General features: G+C 37.3%; 1 protein-coding gene across 2 annotated transcripts in view; it reads left to right on the forward strand.

Moving 5' to 3' along the window:
* CD226 (CD226 molecule) overlaps window positions 1-12,954 on the forward strand; it is a 64,613-nt gene extending 51,659 nt beyond the window's left edge. For both annotated transcript variants that reach the window (XM_074339861.1, XM_074339860.1), the window contains exons 5-7: window positions 1,780-1,882; window positions 7,035-7,092; window positions 9,036-12,954. In XM_074339861.1, the coding sequence (XP_074195962.1) occupies window positions 1,780-1,882; window positions 7,035-7,092; window positions 9,036-9,149 (275 nt within the window). In that variant the 3' untranslated portion in view covers window positions 9,150-12,954. The remainder of the gene's footprint in view (window positions 1-1,779; window positions 1,883-7,034; window positions 7,093-9,035) is intronic.
* Window positions 12,955-18,735: the final 5,781 nt, after the last annotated feature.

The raw sequence follows: 18,735 nt of genomic DNA on the forward strand, positions 1-18,735 counted from the left end.
AAATTACATAATATTTATTTCTGTTTTCTTCTAATGTTTACACGAAAAAAATTAGATATCTAGTCCACCCACTTTTTTTTTTACTATAATAACAATCTAAATAGTATTTTAAAAAGTAGTTAAACCATTTTCCCAGAACACTGTCAATGAATTCATTGCTAATAACTTTCGTTTTTTCATTATGACTGCCTGTTTGGTTTAACTTTGGCATCCACTATATTCAAATTATTTCAGCATAGTAAGCACAGTCCTTTTGTAGCCCTGTGTTATAATGCAAAATAATTTCAGGTACTTTGTTTCTTTATATTTTATAATGTGCCAAGAACTTTAAAAGGTTAATTTCTTATTTGATGGGGAGAAAATTTCATTGTCGCTTTTGTAGTGGTGGTTCGATGTACTTTTCTTCTGAGTAAATTTCACTTTCCCACTCCCCATCATATTCAGACAAAAGCCATTTTTAGACTGTATGTACAAAGTCTTTAAAGCATTAATATATTTTTCCACTTTTATTCACTTTATAAATTAGACAAATTGAAACATAAAATAATGTTTATTATTTGACAGTTTCTCTTTGCGGTAATGCTTACAAAAGAATGAGAGGATATAGACTTTGAGCTTTTATCGTGAAAACAATTGCAGCACAGTAGTGGATGAGGGAGGAAGAAATGATCTGCAAGTGTGCAAAAGCTTCAGTGAAAAGTGCGATTTTCAGGTCGCTGTAGGATTCCACACAGCTTGGGAACCACAGTACAAGCGCTGGAGCTTGCAGTTCAAGATGGAGGGAAGTTACGCTGTTCTCAGTCTCGGCCTGCCCCCTTCCTGCAGGAGGGAGGCTGGCACGTCTTCTGTCCCAAGGAGAGAGGCAATTCAGACAGCTCCTGGGTTTCCATTAAATCCCATTCCAGTCACCAGCACGTATTGAGGGAGTTTCTTCTCAAAAGTAGCTCCGTGCGTGGCCATGGGTGAGGTATACCATAAGCAGAAGGGGATTTTAAAAATAAAATGGTCTCTGACGTCACTGGGGTCAAGCTCCAGAGGTGACGTTTCTCCAGCAGTTCACTGCTCTTTTGAATACTGCCTGGTTAGATTCTTACCACAATTCTGTGATAGAATTAGAATGGTTGTTGTCATCATCAGTTGACAGGTGAAGAAAGGTAAGCAGAGAAGGTTCAGGAATTTGCTGGAGGTCAAACAGCTAAGTAGTGAAAGAACCAGGATGCAAATTACAGATTCCTGGACCATGGTTCTTTCCATGTAAGCACAGAGCTGGAGTAACACTTTTTTCTTGATTATTTTTATCATTAACTCCAATTGAGTAGAAAATATTTCTTAAACAGAAGTCTACTTGTAAACATCAAAGTTACATGCTATTGTGTGTTGAATGTATGTACTACATTTCTGTACTATTTTGGTAGTTATTTTTTTCTAATAAAGATTTTATGTGTGTGATTTTATGTATGTTCATTACTATGAAGTAATACCTGTCTCCAACATAATCTCTTTCTTTTCTTATTCTTCTTAAGGTGTCAAATCCAATCTTAGGAATCAAGGAACTAATAAAAATCTATGAGGAGTCAGAAATATTTAGGAGACTCTGAAAGAAAAATATGTTTTTTTCCTTATGTCGTCCTATATATTTTTTTGTTTGATTCCTTGTTTGTTTTAAATTGTTCCTCTATGATGATTGATGGACCCTTTCTTCATTTTCCCACCTTCCTTTTTTTTCCCCTGGCTTTATCTGAATTCCTAATTCCTACTATGATTATTTTTTTCTTCTAGGTGAAACTGATAACCAATATATCTACTTCATCGCTGGAGGGACGACTTTATTGTTGCTGTTTGTTATTCTACCTGCCCCTGTCATGGTCATCCTTTATAACAGGTGAGCATTGCAGCTCCTTCCGAATCGTGTTTACCCTGAATAATTCTGATGTAGAAGAAATTCTCTAACATTAATAACATTAATACCCCGTCGTTGGTCGAGCTGTCTTAGCACTCACATACATTTTTGGGGGCATTGTTCTTACAGGAAGGAGAAGTAGTTGTGCGACTGTTGGAGGAGAAAGCTCGAGTAGTTCATTTAAGAATTCGTAGGATGTAGTCGTCTGCCCCCATATTAACAAAGCTTTCATATTCGGGGCAGCCAACTGCCTGATGCCTCTGCTGTCTCTCCTACCCGATCTGTCTTCCTTCTCCTTGAAGAAAAAAGGCTGCTGGATGAGGGGGCAGTGTGTGTGTGTGTGTGTGGCAGAGAGATTCTGAGGGGGGAAAAACAGGGCTGAACAGCAATGACTTATTCATTCATTCATTCATTCATTCGTTCATTCATCAAGTATTTATGGTGACAGTGGTGAATGGGATGTGATGAAGTGCACATTCTAATAGCAAACAACCATTTTAAATGGTTCTATATTCTCTGAAACAAGCAACCTAGGTGCTATTATTAAAAATCATTGAGGAAGAAAAGGGTTGGAAGGGGCTATCGTGGAGGAGCAGGTGGCCAGTTGGCCTCTGAGCTGCCTGTCTTCACTGTCCTGTGCACACTTGAAAGTTTCTGGTATATTCTTGGTTGCTTCTTCCTTCCCTTTCCAGTTCTCCCATGTTCATCAACTCACTTATCTAGGTGTTTGTTGCAATCTTAGCTGTAATTATATTGGGTTGTGCTCTTGTTAAGGGAGGAAGGGACCAAATGTTCGATGTCTACATTTTGCACACCTAGCACATTGTAGACACTTAAATATATATTTGTTGAGGGAATGAATATATCCATCTCCACTCCCTTCCCCCAATAATATTTCCAAACACACGCACGCACACACTCACATGCGTGGCTTATTGATTGGATTTCCAGTGGGTTTCTCCATCTTGTCTTTATATCCCTAGCCGCTAGCTCTTCACCACTTCCCTGATTTTAGTAATATGCTCCAATCTGCTCTCTGGCTTGCAGGTATTTCCTCTCTTGCTAATTCCTCTCTCTCTCCCCCCAAAAATGTGATTTTCCCTCGTTCCTCTACTAAGAGCTAAGACTGGTCATGTCGTCCTCCTGTTTAAAACCTAACATTACCTTCCCAATGGCACCAGAACAATGGTAAACTCATTAACACTCTCATCAGAGCTTTCCTATGTTCTGACTCCAGCCTTATTTTCATTCCTATTTTCTACATTACTTACTTCTCCTGATGTTGACAAATTTTGTTAAAACTGCAACTTTTGTTCTGTGAGAACACTCAAATCTCTTCCCACTGGTATGCCTCCAAAATGCTGTTATCCCCATCTTTGGCTTTAATGCTGTGGCTCATTCACGTGTGGGGCACTTGTCCCCTTTGGAAAGTCTGTCCTGCTTCGCCCTCCCTGTGGAGACATGTTCACCATCCCGAACCCCACGTCCTCGTCATCTGCTGCACCTCACAACCAGCTTTGCAGTTTAGTCATCTTCATGCTGCTCTTTCCTGAGATTCATAATGGCAGGGGTTGTGTTTTATTCAATTTTCAGTGTTTGATAACATTTAGTGCTAATCTTTCCAAATAAGAATAGTCAATAAGCATTTGCCTAATTAAATTGAAACACGGAACTATTGTTTTTCTGTTCTGTCCATCATCAAGCTGCCCTCAAGACTGTCTCTTGTCAGAAATTAGCAAATGAAGTAAGGAACGGAGGGTGTTGGTGACACTGATTTCTCTCCTGCTTCACCTCGGTTGATAAAAAATGCACTGAGGGGAGATATGACAGCAGGGAACACACAGGATGCGGGCAGCATGGCTAAGAGAATGTGAGTGACAGAAGTGACAGAACAGCTCTCTGGAGGGTCACAGGTGTTGGACATAAAGAATTTAGTTTCATAAAAAAAAGCATCACTTTTATATGAATAGCTAAATTGAACTGTAGAATATGTTGTCCCACTTGGTTAAACGTGATAAAAAGATTAGTGGACTGGAATGCATGATCATGGCCGAACGGCACACAAAAAAAGCAGTTGTTCTTTCTGCCTTGTCATTAGTATCAGTTGGTGTTGTTACTTAGAATGGGAATGTTTTGAAAAATGAAGGTCACAGGGTTAAACTGTGACCTTCTGTATTCTGTTTTAGTGACCGTTTACAATAATCCTGTCCTATTTGATCTTTTCTTACCGCTGAATAGTATTCCTTTGTGTATATATACCACAACTTCTTTATCCATTCATCTATCGAAGGACATTTTGGTTTCCATGTCTTGGCCACCGTAAACAAAGCTGCAATGAACATTGGAGCACACATGTCTTTATGGATAAATGTTTTTAGATTTTTTGGGTAGATACCCAGGAGAGGGATTACTGTGTCATACAGTAATTATATTTGTAATTTTTTGAGGAACCTCCACACTGCCTTCCATAACGACTGCACCAATCAGCATTCCCACCAACAGTGTATGAGGGTTCCTTTTTCTCCACAGCCTCTCCAACACTTGTTACTATTTGTCTTGTTGATGATAGCCATTCTGACTGGGGTGAGGTGATATCTCATTGTGGTTTTGATTTGCATTTCTCTGATGATTAGTGATGTTGAGCATTTTTTCACATGTCTATTTGCCATTTGTATGTCCTCTTTGGAGAAATGTCTCTTCAGGTCCTCTGCCCATGTTTCAATTGGGTTGTTTGTTTTTTTGTTGTTGAGTTTCATGAGTTCCTTGTGTATTTTGGATATTAGCCCCTTATCGGAGGCACTGTTTGCAAAAATCTTCTTCTATTCAGTTGGTTGCCTCTTTATTTTGTGACAACATGGATGGATCTTGAGATTATAATGCTAAGTGAAATAAGTCGGACACAAAAAGCAGAGAACCATATGATTTCACTGATATGTGGTATATAAACCAAAAACAACAAAAGAACAAGAGAAACAAACGAGAAACAAAAACTCATAGACACAGACAATAGTTTAGTGGTTACCAGAGGGTCAGGGGGGAGGGAGGTGGGAGATGAGGGTAAAGGGGATCAAATATATGGTGATGGAAGGAGAACTGAGTCTGGGTGGTGAACACACAATGGGATTTGTAGATGATGTATTACAGAATTGTACACCTGAAATCTATGTAACTTTACTAACAATTGTCACCCCTATAAACATTAATTAAAAAAAGAAAAAAATAATCTTGTCACTTCAGATGTACTGACTTGGATAGAAGCCCAAATAAATCACAGTGTGCCCGAAGCAAACCAAATTCTTCTCTGTCACCCAGCCTAGGAGGAGCCAGAGGCATTGAAAGTACTCTCTCTTCTCCCACTTGGTGTTGTTTCCAGTTAGATCAGAATAGTAACACGGTAAACATGGCTGGCGGAAGTGTGGAGCACGGGTCAGCCTGGCAGTCTATCCAGTGACACCTGTGTTTGTAGGAAGAAATTTAATACTTAGTGAGCAAAGTGTTCGACACTTATTTTTACACTTGCTGTCAACGTTGATGTTCACGACATGTAGGGAGTCTTGGTTTGCCTGGGACTCTCCCAGTTTCAGCGCTGAAAATCCCTCACCCCGGGATACTCCTTAGAATTAAGCAAAGCAGAACCATTGGTCAACCTACAACAAACCACAGTATGTTTACTACCTTTGCTTTACAGATCAGGGGACTGAATTTTAGAGATGCAAATAGCTAGTAAATTGCAGTGTACAAGTTCAACACAGATAATTTACTTTTAAGCTTCATGTTCTCTTGAAAGCATGTGAAATATATGTATATGTGTGTGTGTGTGTATATATATATATATAGTGCCAAAAAAAATGTATACAAGTGGACACTTTGGTGAACGTTGCCCAAGCAGTAGTTCTCCATAATCAGAAGTGTCTGGACACGGATGGGAACCACTTTGAGCACCTCTTGTAATTGCAGAAATAAATAATTCCTATGAACACCGAGAAACATGACTCACACGTAGTAAACTTACACATTAAGTAAGTGTTTAAGTAACACTTCAGTAAATACGTAAGAGCACATGGAATAAGGTAAGTTTGTGATTATGTTGACTGACATGGTAGAGGGTTTCACAGCAACCAGAGGAGACCATTACAGCCAACATCTACCATCTGCACAACATTTCCTGGGACAGAGACTATCTTGCCTGGTTTTCAAAATTTCCATGAAGGAAGACAGAAAACAAAAACTCTGCGAGTTTTCATCTGACCCATCTCCTCTGTTGTTCGATAAGAATCTTTTATTTTGGGCGAAGAGAAGAGATACTCACCATCTCCCCGTAATAACTTTCTATACACTTGGATATAGTTATTTGGCCTATTGCATTCAGTGACAGTAGCTTCTTTCCTTCTTTCCTTGTATTTTCTTGTCAGAGATCCCCCTAAAGTTAGGTTTTTGTAGGTTTAATTGGAACCTGGAGTGTTTATTGAATAGCAGGGCTCCAGACTGCCCATTAGCTTGTAGCAAGGTGACCCCAGAAGCAGGAGAGCCTACCAGTCATGCGGGAGGGCTGTGGGTTCCAGTTCTGCTACAACCACTAACTAACCATGTGGGTTAGGGCAAGTTACCCCTTCCCTATGCCTCAGTTTAACTCTGTTAAATATAGTTTTTGATGAAATCTCAATAGAATAATCCATATAGGTGGTATGGTAAACACCTGGAAGCTTTTACAAGGCTTACTTATGTTATCATTGTCATCCAAGAAGTCACACTGCTGGCGTATAACAGGAAGTTTTAATTGTGGGTAATCTCTTAAGTCTGAGATGATTTGGAGAAGGTTGTAAGCCATTTGTGTAATAAGCCACTATGAATCATTCTTGCGTTACCTTACTGAGATTAATTATTAATGTACACCGGCTCAATATCCATCCAGTTGCCTTTATCATCTGTGAGCACATTGGAGAAGGTAGGGAAAATGACAAAAATTAGGTGAATGGAATTTGGGATAAGTATGTACAACGTAACTGTGGCAAGCTACTTCGTCATACTTACAAGGGCATGCGGGCTGGGGTACAGGTGAGGCATAGAGAGCATTTGAAATAATACAAGTGCTGGAGTGTAATTCTTAACACCTCTGTTGAATATGTATTTCCAGAAGGAGAACGAGGCGCAAAAGAGTCCAATTTAAAGGGTCCTGGGATACAGAGAATAAGGTAATTTTTCTCAGAGTTGTCATTTTCCCCCTTTCGTGCATCATGAATGTGTCGTAAAGTCAGTCCATTTTATAGTTAGCAATCTTCCTTTTTATTCTCGTGTTAGTAACCTGGCTGCCACAAACAAAATTACCACAAAGTGGGTGATTTATAACAACAGAAATCTATTCTCTCACAGTTCTAGAGGGTGGAAGTCCAAGGTCTCGGCAGGAACACTTTCTTCTTGGATGAGAATCTGTTCCTTGCTTCTTTCCGAGCTTCTAGTGGCTGTCGGCAGTCCTTGGCTTGTGGCTACGTCACTCCAGTCTCTGGCTCTGTCTTCACATGGCCTGCGTGCGTGTGTGTGCGCACACGCACACAGCAACCCTATTTCCAAATAAGGTCACATTAAGAAGGTCTGGGAAGCACATACATTTTTGGGAGATACTACCTGACTAAATACAGGGCATAAAATATTTTTATGTTGTAAGGTTATTGTGAGGATTAAGTTGCATCAAACAACTAAAAAGATCCAAACATAATAAGCATTCAAGAAGCAAAAGGGACATAGTCCAATGTGTTCATTATTGTTATGTATGGATTCATTCATTAATAAATGGATGCTGAGATTATAGAGCTAATGACTTTTTGGATGGGCTGAAGAAGTCTGATGAACTGTGACATTTTTTCCTCCTGCCCCTTTTTGTCTACTTGAAAGAGTAGAAAATTCCTTCTGCACCTGCAGATAAGAGGGGTACTTATTTTCATGCTCACTGTCTCCACTGTAGGCCAAATATTCTCTTTAACACATATTATTCTGTTTACAAAATTTTACAATAAAACATTTCCCTGAGTATTATCTACAATTACATCCATTTCTCTTCAATTTAATTATTCACAATTGGATTCACTTGGCCAAAATGCCAAGTACCAAACAGTGTCTGACAATTCAATATGTGTGCTTCAGACTTCTATCAGTTTAACTTTTTATTCTATTAAGTAGTTACTGTTTGCAAAACATTTTTTTTTTCTGAATGATTCATGGCTTGCTTCTTGGCACCAACTGTAAAGACTCAAGAAGTCTTGTTTTGTTTCACCTGCCACGCTGGCATAGACTAAAGCAATGCTCTGTCATAGACAATTTTTGGATTCCTTCTTTGTCACTAGCTGTTATCCACTCAAGCCAATCCAAAGCCAAATTTGCTGCTGTGAATTTCAGAGGAAAGGAGCTTTCCAACTTCCTACATTATGTTTTCAATTTTTTTCAGGCTTTTGTAGAATAATTGTATTTTGAGTGATGATTAGAAAATTAGACATTAAGTTGGACTGCGAAAGATAAAGAAGTTAGACTTAATTCTTTGGGTTTTTTCTTTTTTTTTTGGGGGGGGGGCAGTCTATATAAGTAACAATGACACTGGAAGTTTCCTTTTGCTTTGTCCTTGCAAGCACCCAAACCATTCTAATGATTACATAGCATCATCTTCAAAGTGAGTCAGTTTATTTTCTTAATTTCTTTTATTGTGTTCAGTTGCTTATTTTAAGTCAGGACACCATACTTTAAAAGTATTGTTTATTAAGACATTCACTCAACAGAAATTAATGGGTACCCACTATGGGAAAATATAATATTAGACTTCCCATATAAAAAATGAAAATAATTGTTCTCATCAAAATAGCCTGACATTAGGGGAGGGAGTTCTACATCTAAAGGGTAATTTCAAGAGCCCAATACAGCAGATGATTATCTAGACTTGGGCTTCTGTTGCATCTCACCCAGAGCCTTGTAAGTCAAGAAGGTGAGTTCTCACAGAAGTTCAATACAACGAAGAGAATGTTTTATGGTATTAATTGTAATAGGAATTTGACTTATATTGTGGCTGAATTGAAGAGAGATTTGTTCTGAGTGTCTTTATTAGCCGCTGACACACAGTGAATTATTGACCCCTCTCTGCCTGTCTTTCTAGGCATCCAACAACTACAGAAGTCCCATCTCCATAAGTCAACTGTCGGAAGGTGCAAGAGAGGATATTTATGTCAACTACCCAGCCTTCTCTATGAGACCAAACCCTAGAGTCTAAGATTTTTCCTTGATCTGAGCAAATTTTTGAGGACTGTTAAGTACATGGATCTTTATACAATTTCTTGCCACTGTTCAGTGTCTACCTGGAATACCAGTTGACCAAATATATTTTATCTGATGAGAAAAATACTACATTACCTAGAGAACATTCTTAACAGAAACATTTCAGAAAAACCTGACTCTAATTAGCTTATACAAATGAGTAAAAGGAAACTTACTGAATCATATAATCAAGCAATCTAGGGCAGATCAAGCTTCAGGCAAGGGTTCTTTATCAGGGCTTAAATGTTGTGTCTAAAATTAAGTATGGGCTTCAACCAGTCTCTGGATTCCCTTCGATGGTGTTGGAACCAGTTCACTGGTGGTAGCCGAACGCTCATTCAGGCTTTCCCCTTGTGTTTCCAAGATGGCTGCCAACAATTCTTGGCAATTCACAATCCTTATTTCTGTCTGGTAGAGAGTTTAGTTATCTGATAGAACAAACAAATTTGGTTATTTGTCTATCATTAAATAGGTAGCATCACCAGAAAGGATGAAATGGCTTCAGTCAATTAACTCTTCACCTCTAGAGCTAGGAGTGGAGCCAAAACACATTTATGGGAAATTCAGTGTATTGTTAGAAGAGGGAAGGGGAGCCTGGAAACTGGGCTGGCTACCAACAAATTTGGACTGCAATGACATTCCAAGACATCTCTTGTTGATCGACTGGAAAGAAAATATGCAGGGGGATCTTGGTCAGCTCTCCCCCCCCACTTTAAAACCTGCTGTGTCCATGTAGTCCAGAAGAGTACTTGACAATCGAATAAATGAATAGTCAAGGGGAAAATATGTGTGACGGGGAAATCTCTTCCCTTTCTGTTCTCAAATAAATTAATCTTTGATTCCATTTGAATTCTTGCCACTATCCCTGGCCTAGTCTTATGAGCAAGTATAGTAGATGGTCCAGTAATAACTTAATGTTTTTGATATTGAATTTTTTCTACTTTTGAGAATTATTTTTAATATATAAATTCTATCAAAAGCATCAGGTACCTAGGCATTATTAGTTTTGTTTTCTACATAATTGTGTGAAATCTGAATACAAGAAAAAGCGTGATAGTTGGAAGTGGTGGTATAGGGTGGCAGCATAGAAAAATGAGAGGGAAAAGAGCATAAGGGAGGCTCTAGGGATCAAAGGATGACAAGATACAGTGAGAAACTTGTCCTGCTTCACAGTTTGGCCACAGACAACCTAATGATATCACTATAGGACAATTAGAGGCCCTGTCTGCCGTTGTCCAAACGCTAGGTGGAGGCAAACAATGAGAAGTGTTTCTGGGCCTAAACAATGGTTGTGATCACCTTGAAACCACAATGGGCATTGCCAAACATAGTGATTATTCACGTCTCAAATAGTTTTTACTCTTCTCTGAAAAACTCATCACAAAGATTAAAGTATCAAAGTTGTAGACTTTCATGATAGTCTAAGTGAGCCCAAACCAAATTCTCATGTTGTCCTGACAAATTCTAAGCTGTAATTTACAATTTTAAGCATGTCAGTGGATATTTCATGATTTTAGCTTTAAATACTGTGCATTCCAAACAGTGCAATTATTCTGTGAATTACAGAAATTGTGAATGCCCCTACCTGTTTCATAAGGGAACAAATTAAAATGACTACTTTCCAGTTGGACTTACGTACGTGCAAGAAGAGTCAGCACTCATTTTTATTTTGTGTGCTTCAAGATCTTTATATCTGGATTTGTGGTGTTTCCATGAACAGATTGGTGTAACAAGGTTGGAAGGCACATGACTTGCATTCATCTTTTGTTATCGGTATATATTGAGTATTACAATTTTAATACCGTTTTTTCCTTTCTTAAAATGTATATATATATTTTTAGACACCCTCTGTATATATATTCTACTATATACAGTATATGATGTATATGATAATATGTATATATATATACCCCCTCCCCCAATCTCTTGTAGCTACTGTTCTAGTTGTTACGAAGGAAAGAGATCAAAACAGATCCACAGAATAAAAAGTTGGAATTGAATTAAATTATGTTTTAAATCTTTTTTGCAAAGTGCTACTTAATAAGAAGTAAGCTGCTTCCTAAGATTCTTTTTTTTGCATATATAATTTATAGTGATATGTAATACATTAAACAAGAATTTGTGTTTCCTTCAAATACCATTATTTTAGTATTTATGTTAAAGTAACCAATTAAAGGGAATTATTGTTTGATGATAAGGTAGGTAAGTTTGTTAAATGTCATTATGGAGTACATAATTTTGTCAGGGAAAAATTGCATCTAATTAATCTACCATGAGTAGGTATTGTTATATCATCATCAGAGACACCCTGAAACATCACTTAAATGCCTATATCATGCTGAGAAAGTGGAATAGAAATTTCATTAACTTGTAATCATGCTTATGGTAGATGACTGTGATGTTTAGTTAGTAAATATTCAAATTTATAGAATGTTTTAGGTAAAGCAGTTTATTAGTAAAATACATATAGATTACACTGATTATTACTTTACAAGGTAAAGTGAAATAAAAATAATTTTAGTAGGTTTACTTCAATTATAAACATCCAAGTTATGTTGGTTTATATAGAACTATATTAATGAGAAAACCACACCTGCATTGCATTTTCCAAATTGGTGGAGTCCACATTGTAATTAGAAATCAATGTCATCAAAATTATGTCTCCTTGATTTATAATAATGTGCTATATGTTTGTACTGCTTGTATGAAATTTCAGCAAGGTTAAAGATATTGTAGAATTAAGATGCTTATAAAGTATAGGTGGAGATGCACAGATCCACAGAATAAAAAGTGAATACAAAATTTAGCTTCTTTCCACAATAGTGGTAAGAAAATATCTTGGAAAAATACAAAACAACATAAACATGTAACACCATTATTTTATCATCTTTGCTATTGACTGTTAGAATGTAGTGTCTAGTAAGGATTGACCTTCACATTCATGCTTTTGCATAAATTAGTGTATTTTTTTATTGGTTTTTTTAAATTGGAATCATTCCAAGCCAAATCTCTAGGTTTATACACATTTATCTGAAAAATAAAAAATGTTTTCTTCATTTTTTTTCTATTGATCTAACAGGCAGAATTGGGACTTCTAGATTAACTGCAATGCTTTCTAAAGAAATTCTATAAATCTTCAAGGTTAGTTTACATATTATGTTTTTCTGGGTTTAAAGCACTAACTACCTGTGATGAAAGGTATTGTAAGACAAGATCTAAGTTGGGAGGATGGATGATAAGTATCTGGAATAATTCCCATTTATTGCCTGTTGATCCTGTTTGAATGATGTTAAACAGTTACCTTCTTTAGAACATTTTTTTTCCAGGTTTATGTATAATTTCAGACTCTGGTTTTGTAGAGCATGCAAACGTTTGCCTCCATGTACTGTATTCTATTGTTTGCATGAATAAAATGCAGTGCTCCATGATTATTTGTTTCATTTGCTATCAAAGAATATTAGGCAAGAATTTCTATAAAATAATGTTAACATGAAGAGTTAAATGCAGAAAACAATTCAAACCACTGACACTTTGTAATTTCTATCTCAATGCAGCATTGATGCACTTTATAAGTGCACATAGTTCAGAGTCAAAGTGCTGTACAAGGGTTTTCTGCAAGAAATAGTTACCTGTCCTTCCGGTTTTCCCTCCATTGAGATAAAATGTTTCACTTCTTCTAACTGATGATTTAATTTCTCTCTAACTTTCTGAATAGTGCTCTAATATCACTATCAGGTTTGTTTTTCAATTTCAGACATTCTTTATTGATTTATTGACGTCTTCTTCCCAAGAAACTAAGCACATGAGAACACCTTTCTCATATGCCAATCCTTCCAGAATATTTGTATTAAAATTTGAGTATTTCAATATTTGGTGTTTATTTTTTTATGACCGTGTCAATACTCTTCTCAGTTGAATCACATGGTAAAAATAACTTTCTCACCTACATATTTTTGCTCACCTAGAGCTAAAAATTTAGCTTTTAGCTTACTATTTTTTAAAATTTACTGTTTACCATGAATTTATCTCAGACTCTGTACCGATGGTGTAAATGATCTGTCCAGAGCTCTGTGATACACGATATTCGCACAATCTCATCTTCCAAAAAAGTTACCCTAGAACTAGGATTTGGGCCAATAAGTAGTTGTTCTTTCTGCATACCTGTTATCCTGATGACTCCCTCCATCCAGAAAAAAGAAGAGAGAGGAACGTAAAACCTGGAATCAATTCTAGAAAATTTCCCACTGCAAAAGGATATGAGGTTTCAGAGTATAAGTATTTAATCAGTTGCCGTAACAAGGAGCAATAAGAAGCCTGCTGTATTTGGGTTTGTGGCTGTCAAAGTTGGGGATATTGGTTGTAAGCATTGGAAGTTGATGCTATGTTATAGAAAAATAAAGTTAATTAATTTGAATAGTATAAGTTGTGCATAGCAGTTCCAGGACACAATGGAATAAGCTTGGAAAACACGGAGACAGTGTGGAGACTCCAGTGGGCCCCACAGCAGGAAACACAACTACCACTGTGCACCTGAGTCCTCCACCTGGAACACTGTGCTGCAAACTGACCTCCCCAACACATGGACGAGATCTGAACCCGCTTTTATTTGCCTCACATATTCCTGAATCAGTGTCCCTGAGAGACATCAGCGAAACAGTATCTGCCCCGTAAGCTTCCACAGTAGCAGGTAGGTATCACTTACTTTCCAAATAACATACAGGACGTGGTTTTCCTTCCAAGATTGCTGAAGAACTTCGGCCACTCTCCTCACTTGGTGATCACTTTCTTAATGGTAAGACTTTATATATAAGTTCTGGGCCTGGTACAATACCTGCATTTATTACAGATGTACCCAAATACATCCAAGATTGTTTTGCAATAAAGTGGTGCATAAATAAATTAAATTAGTATCTATAGTAACACTTTCAGTCAATAGTCTTGGAATAATGGTTCAAAGTTCATTTTTAATAACATGATGGAGATTGGATTTGGATACTAGGATTCACCAATCATCCAAATAATAGACATATCACATATTTTTGTAGACTTCAACTTTGTTCATTGACTTTTTAAAATTGCCACTTATGTGTAGACAGATGTATCTTTACACAAAATATCAATTTCTTTGTAACATACTACCTCCAAAATTCCATGTAAATTGACCCTTGTCCATTTTTTTAAAACGGAAAACTGCCAATTAAAATGCAAGAAATTATACCAAGTGCTGTCTGACCTATAGAAACAAATCTTATTAAAGGAAGAAAACAGTGGGAAGGCAGTGTCAGTCTTTTAGATGAGCTCAAATAAGCAAACGCCTTTTCTGGATGAAGTTCTCATGAGTTTAAAATATCAAGCAACAATTCTCCAAATCACTGAAGTGTGGCGCCAAACCGTATTTGTAAGACACGAAACTTAAGCATCTCTGATAACTTTCTTCACTCTTCAAAATTTAAATAATCTAAACTAATTTTGTATTTTCCTGGAAATCCATTCTTAAGATGATCTTTTTGTTTATTAGTTTATTCATTACAATCTTTATTCCAGGTATTCTAAAGTACTTGTGGTCAATACGACCATTCTTCTTCAATCAGCTGACTGGGCGAGACTTTGAGCTCTCCAATGAACTCTGTTATTACAATCTCTTATTACGGCTTTCCATTTGGCTTCAGTTGAGCTGATTTACCTTACTTTTTATTGATATGAGAGCATCAGGAGCAAATTCTGATTTTTTTTTTTAGCTCACATAAATGTACAAAGAAATATATATAATTTTTCATGTCTGATCATTATTGCAATAGCTAGTGAATAGCTAGCTATTGTAAAGTTTAGCTATTGACAAGATATATCATTATATGTTTCTGCTATGTACTATAATTTTAGAAACAATTTCTTATACTCGTCCATTTGATTCTTGAAACAATTCTAAGATGAAGGCAATATAAATATTATTACCCCAATTGACAATTGAGACAAAATAGAGTCAGCTGTTAAAATTTTTATGGTACATGAAAATTGGGTACAAATAATATATATAATGCAATCTGAAGATGAGGACCTGATACTCAGTTTCCCTGACTATGCTCAAATCAGCATTGGCTTCATAAAATTTTTAGTCCTGAAAGAAGGAAAAGGTAATAAATTCCTTTGATAAATCACAAGCCACAAGAAGACAATGATGTGTCAAGTCTACTCAACCAGCAAAAACTATATCAGAGGAACTGTCACAAACACTCACTGATTACAGAACAAAGTCTGAGGCACCAGGTTTAATAACCGTATTTTGGATTCTGCTAAAATGGAATAAAAGAGTTTCCCTGGTCACATGTATTTAACATTAGTTATTTTAAGGTTTAGTGGCACAAAGGGTAAATGTGAGTTAGAAGAATTCCTGGGTAAGAGGAATCAAGCCACTAACAGCATGGTCAAGAAATATTTTATTTCTATTAGTAATTTGTGTCTTCTCTCTCTTTTTGGTTGGCCTTGCTAGACCATTTTACATTTTACATCTCTGTTGAAGAGTTAGAAGAGTTAGGAAGGACATGAAGGATGGAATTCCATTTTGTTCACGAATATAGTGATCATTTGGTGCTGTGTGCAGTGTTGATTTTACCTGAGATGTCAAATGTCACCCCAAGTGACTCTAAATTGTACACAGTGTTAATTTGAATGCCCAGCTCTTAGAAGATTCCATTATTTCTTTTCTTCCCCCCCCCCCCAGATTTTATTGGGGAAGGGGAACAGGGTTTTATTGGGGAACAGTGTGTATTTCCAGGACTTTTTGTTGGGGAACAGTAGTGTCTTTTTCCCAGGATTCATCAGCTCCATCCAAGTCAAGTTGTTGTCCTTTCAATCTTAGTTACCATTGTTAGTTGCAGGAGGTGCAGCCCAACATCCCTTGTGGGAGTTGAGATGTCAAACAGGCAACCTTGACAGGCAACCTTGTGGTTGAGAGCCCGTGCTCCAACCAACTGGGCCATCTGGCCACCCGGGAGCTCAGCGGCAGCTCATTGACTTCATTCTAGTTGCGGAGGGCAGGGCTCGCTGGCCCATGTGGGAATCAAACCTGCAGCCCTGTTGCCCAGAGCTCGCGCTCTAACCAACTGAGACACCAGTCTGCCCCATTATTTTCAATTGGATTTCCCCCCCTTTCTTCTGCCTCCCCCTACCTCAGGTTCAAGCCTTTGTTTCTCAGTCTAGTTGTGTGGGACACAGCTCCTTGGCCCATGCTAGTATTATGAGCCAGTTGAGGCAGTCGGTCACCAGTCATCGGTGGGTCACTCACGGTAGCGCGGCAGCTTACCTCCTGCTGCTCACGGCAGCCGACCTCCAGGGAGAGCTGTTGTTCACAATCTTAGCTGTAGAGGGTGCAGCTCACTGGCCCATGTGGGAATTGAACCTGCGACTCCCACGTTAGGAGCATGGCGCTCCAACCACCTGAGCCACCGGGCTGACCCCTTCAATTGGATTTTAAAATACTATGTATATTCTGGCTACCTTATAACACACATTTGCAAATATTAAGAAGAGTGTAAACTATGTACAACAGATATCTATAATTCACATGTACATAGAAAATGAGGGCAAGTATATATTTGTCTTATGTGTAAGTTTGTGTGGAGAGGAATAGGGAATTTTAGAAAAAGAGTTTAAAAAAATTTATACAATTTGAGTAGCCAGAGATTGTTTTGGAGTTATGTTAGCCTATGGATACTGTATAATAATTCCCTGTGATTGAAAAAAACAACAACCCCAAAACCAACAAGGTCTAACCAAGGGGAGGAGGGAGGAGGAGGGAGGGACGAACGCAGAGACAGCCTCAGAGGAAAGGACCTAACAAGCTCATGAAGGTGGGCTCTCTTGCCTCCCCTTACTCCTCATCCACAGCCACCACCATGTCTTCTCCTAGGGAACGCCACACACCCCTCTGCAGTCAGAGCTCCCTCCTGACCCTGATGCACATCAAAAGGAATTGGAAGGCAGGGAGAACCACGAGCCAGGAGATACTGCATGCCCTTTGCTCATGCTTTGCAGGTAGTAAGTGCTTGATAAATGTTCAGTGACTGACCGTCTTTGAGATTATGGGATGGGAAATAATAAGGAAGTCGTTGGTACCTAGTGCAGTTATGACCGCATGCTTTTCACTTTTGATCTTGGATATTTGTCTACCAAGTGTTCATTTGCTGTAATTTCCTTTCCTTATTAGAGGGAGAATATGGTGCTAGAGGAAAAGCTGTTTTCCAGTTGTGTGATGCTGTAAAAGCCACTTAAGACTCTGGATGCCTCTTCACTAGAAAATCAAAGTGTTGCTCTCCAATGTCATTTCCAATATTAACATTTTATGATCCCACCAAAGCAGAGTCAACCTAATAAAAATGATATTCTATTATAATATAAGGTTAGGAAAACACTGGAAATACATAATAAATTCTCAGTAATCTTACATTTAATAAAGGGCCTTCTTTTACTTTATTTTGAAAATAAGCAAGCCAATAAATAAAGGAATAATTGACATTTTAAACGTTAGAATTGCAGAATATGATTGTCAGTATTCTGTTTAAGTACATAGTTACAATTCATCACATGATAAAAACGTAAGGAGCTCATATAATATTACAGTGCTAACAATATTCAGGAATTCCTGGGTAAAAACCATCAGTTTAGATGTTCAAATCTCAATCATGCAAAGTTGTGCTGTAAAATAGTATTTTTGAACTGCTACCTTTTTTTGAAGCAATGGAGGGAATTTTAATATTGCACAACTATAAATGATCCTCCTGGCAGCAATCAGATTTCTTATAATTATGACTAAGATGTTAATAACAATAGACTAGTTTATCTATTGAGAATTGAAGTATAGAGACCATCAATTCAGAAAAAGTTTATTCTTTAACTGTGTATTTCATGTATTTGTGCCAAAGGGGAAAAATCACACAAGACGGATTTAAAGACAATTTAATTTCTTAATTTTATTATTGCCTCATTATTATAATATTTTCTGTTCTGCCAGAAATTTACATTTAGGTTCCAGGGACAGAATTTCTTTACATTCCATTCCAAAAGGTAGCTCAGCTAGTATTTAAGTATAGATGTCCCCAAACTATTATCTGGAGTAGATTGTGATTAAAAATAAAGAATATCAAGTCACATATTTTTCCAATAGGAACAAATTTGTAATGTATTTTACTTCTTAACAAGGGCTTAGCATCCAAAGTTATTTTTATCAAAATGATGATAAACATTATATTTACTCAATGACAAATGACATCTCTTTATAATGTACAGTATAAGACTTCACAAAGTATATAAATTAATTTAAAAGAATTTACAGAAAGCAAATATATAACCATAATTCAATGTATGTTGAAGATTCATAGGGATAAGGATTTTGCAAGATGGGATAATTCTGTGTGGACTTAAGAAAAGGAGTGTGTGTGTGTGTGTGTGTGTGTGTGTGTGTGTGTGTGGAAAGGGTGCTGGGGAAGTATCCTGTGGTCTGTAGTGAAGATGATCCTGGCTCTCACTTTATTTGTTGTCAGGGAGCA

The sequence above is a fragment of the Rhinolophus sinicus genome, linkage group LG09 (genome assembly GCF_036562045.2).
Source record: "Rhinolophus sinicus isolate RSC01 linkage group LG09, ASM3656204v1, whole genome shotgun sequence".
Classification (NCBI taxonomy): domain Eukaryota; kingdom Metazoa; phylum Chordata; class Mammalia; order Chiroptera; family Rhinolophidae; genus Rhinolophus; species Rhinolophus sinicus.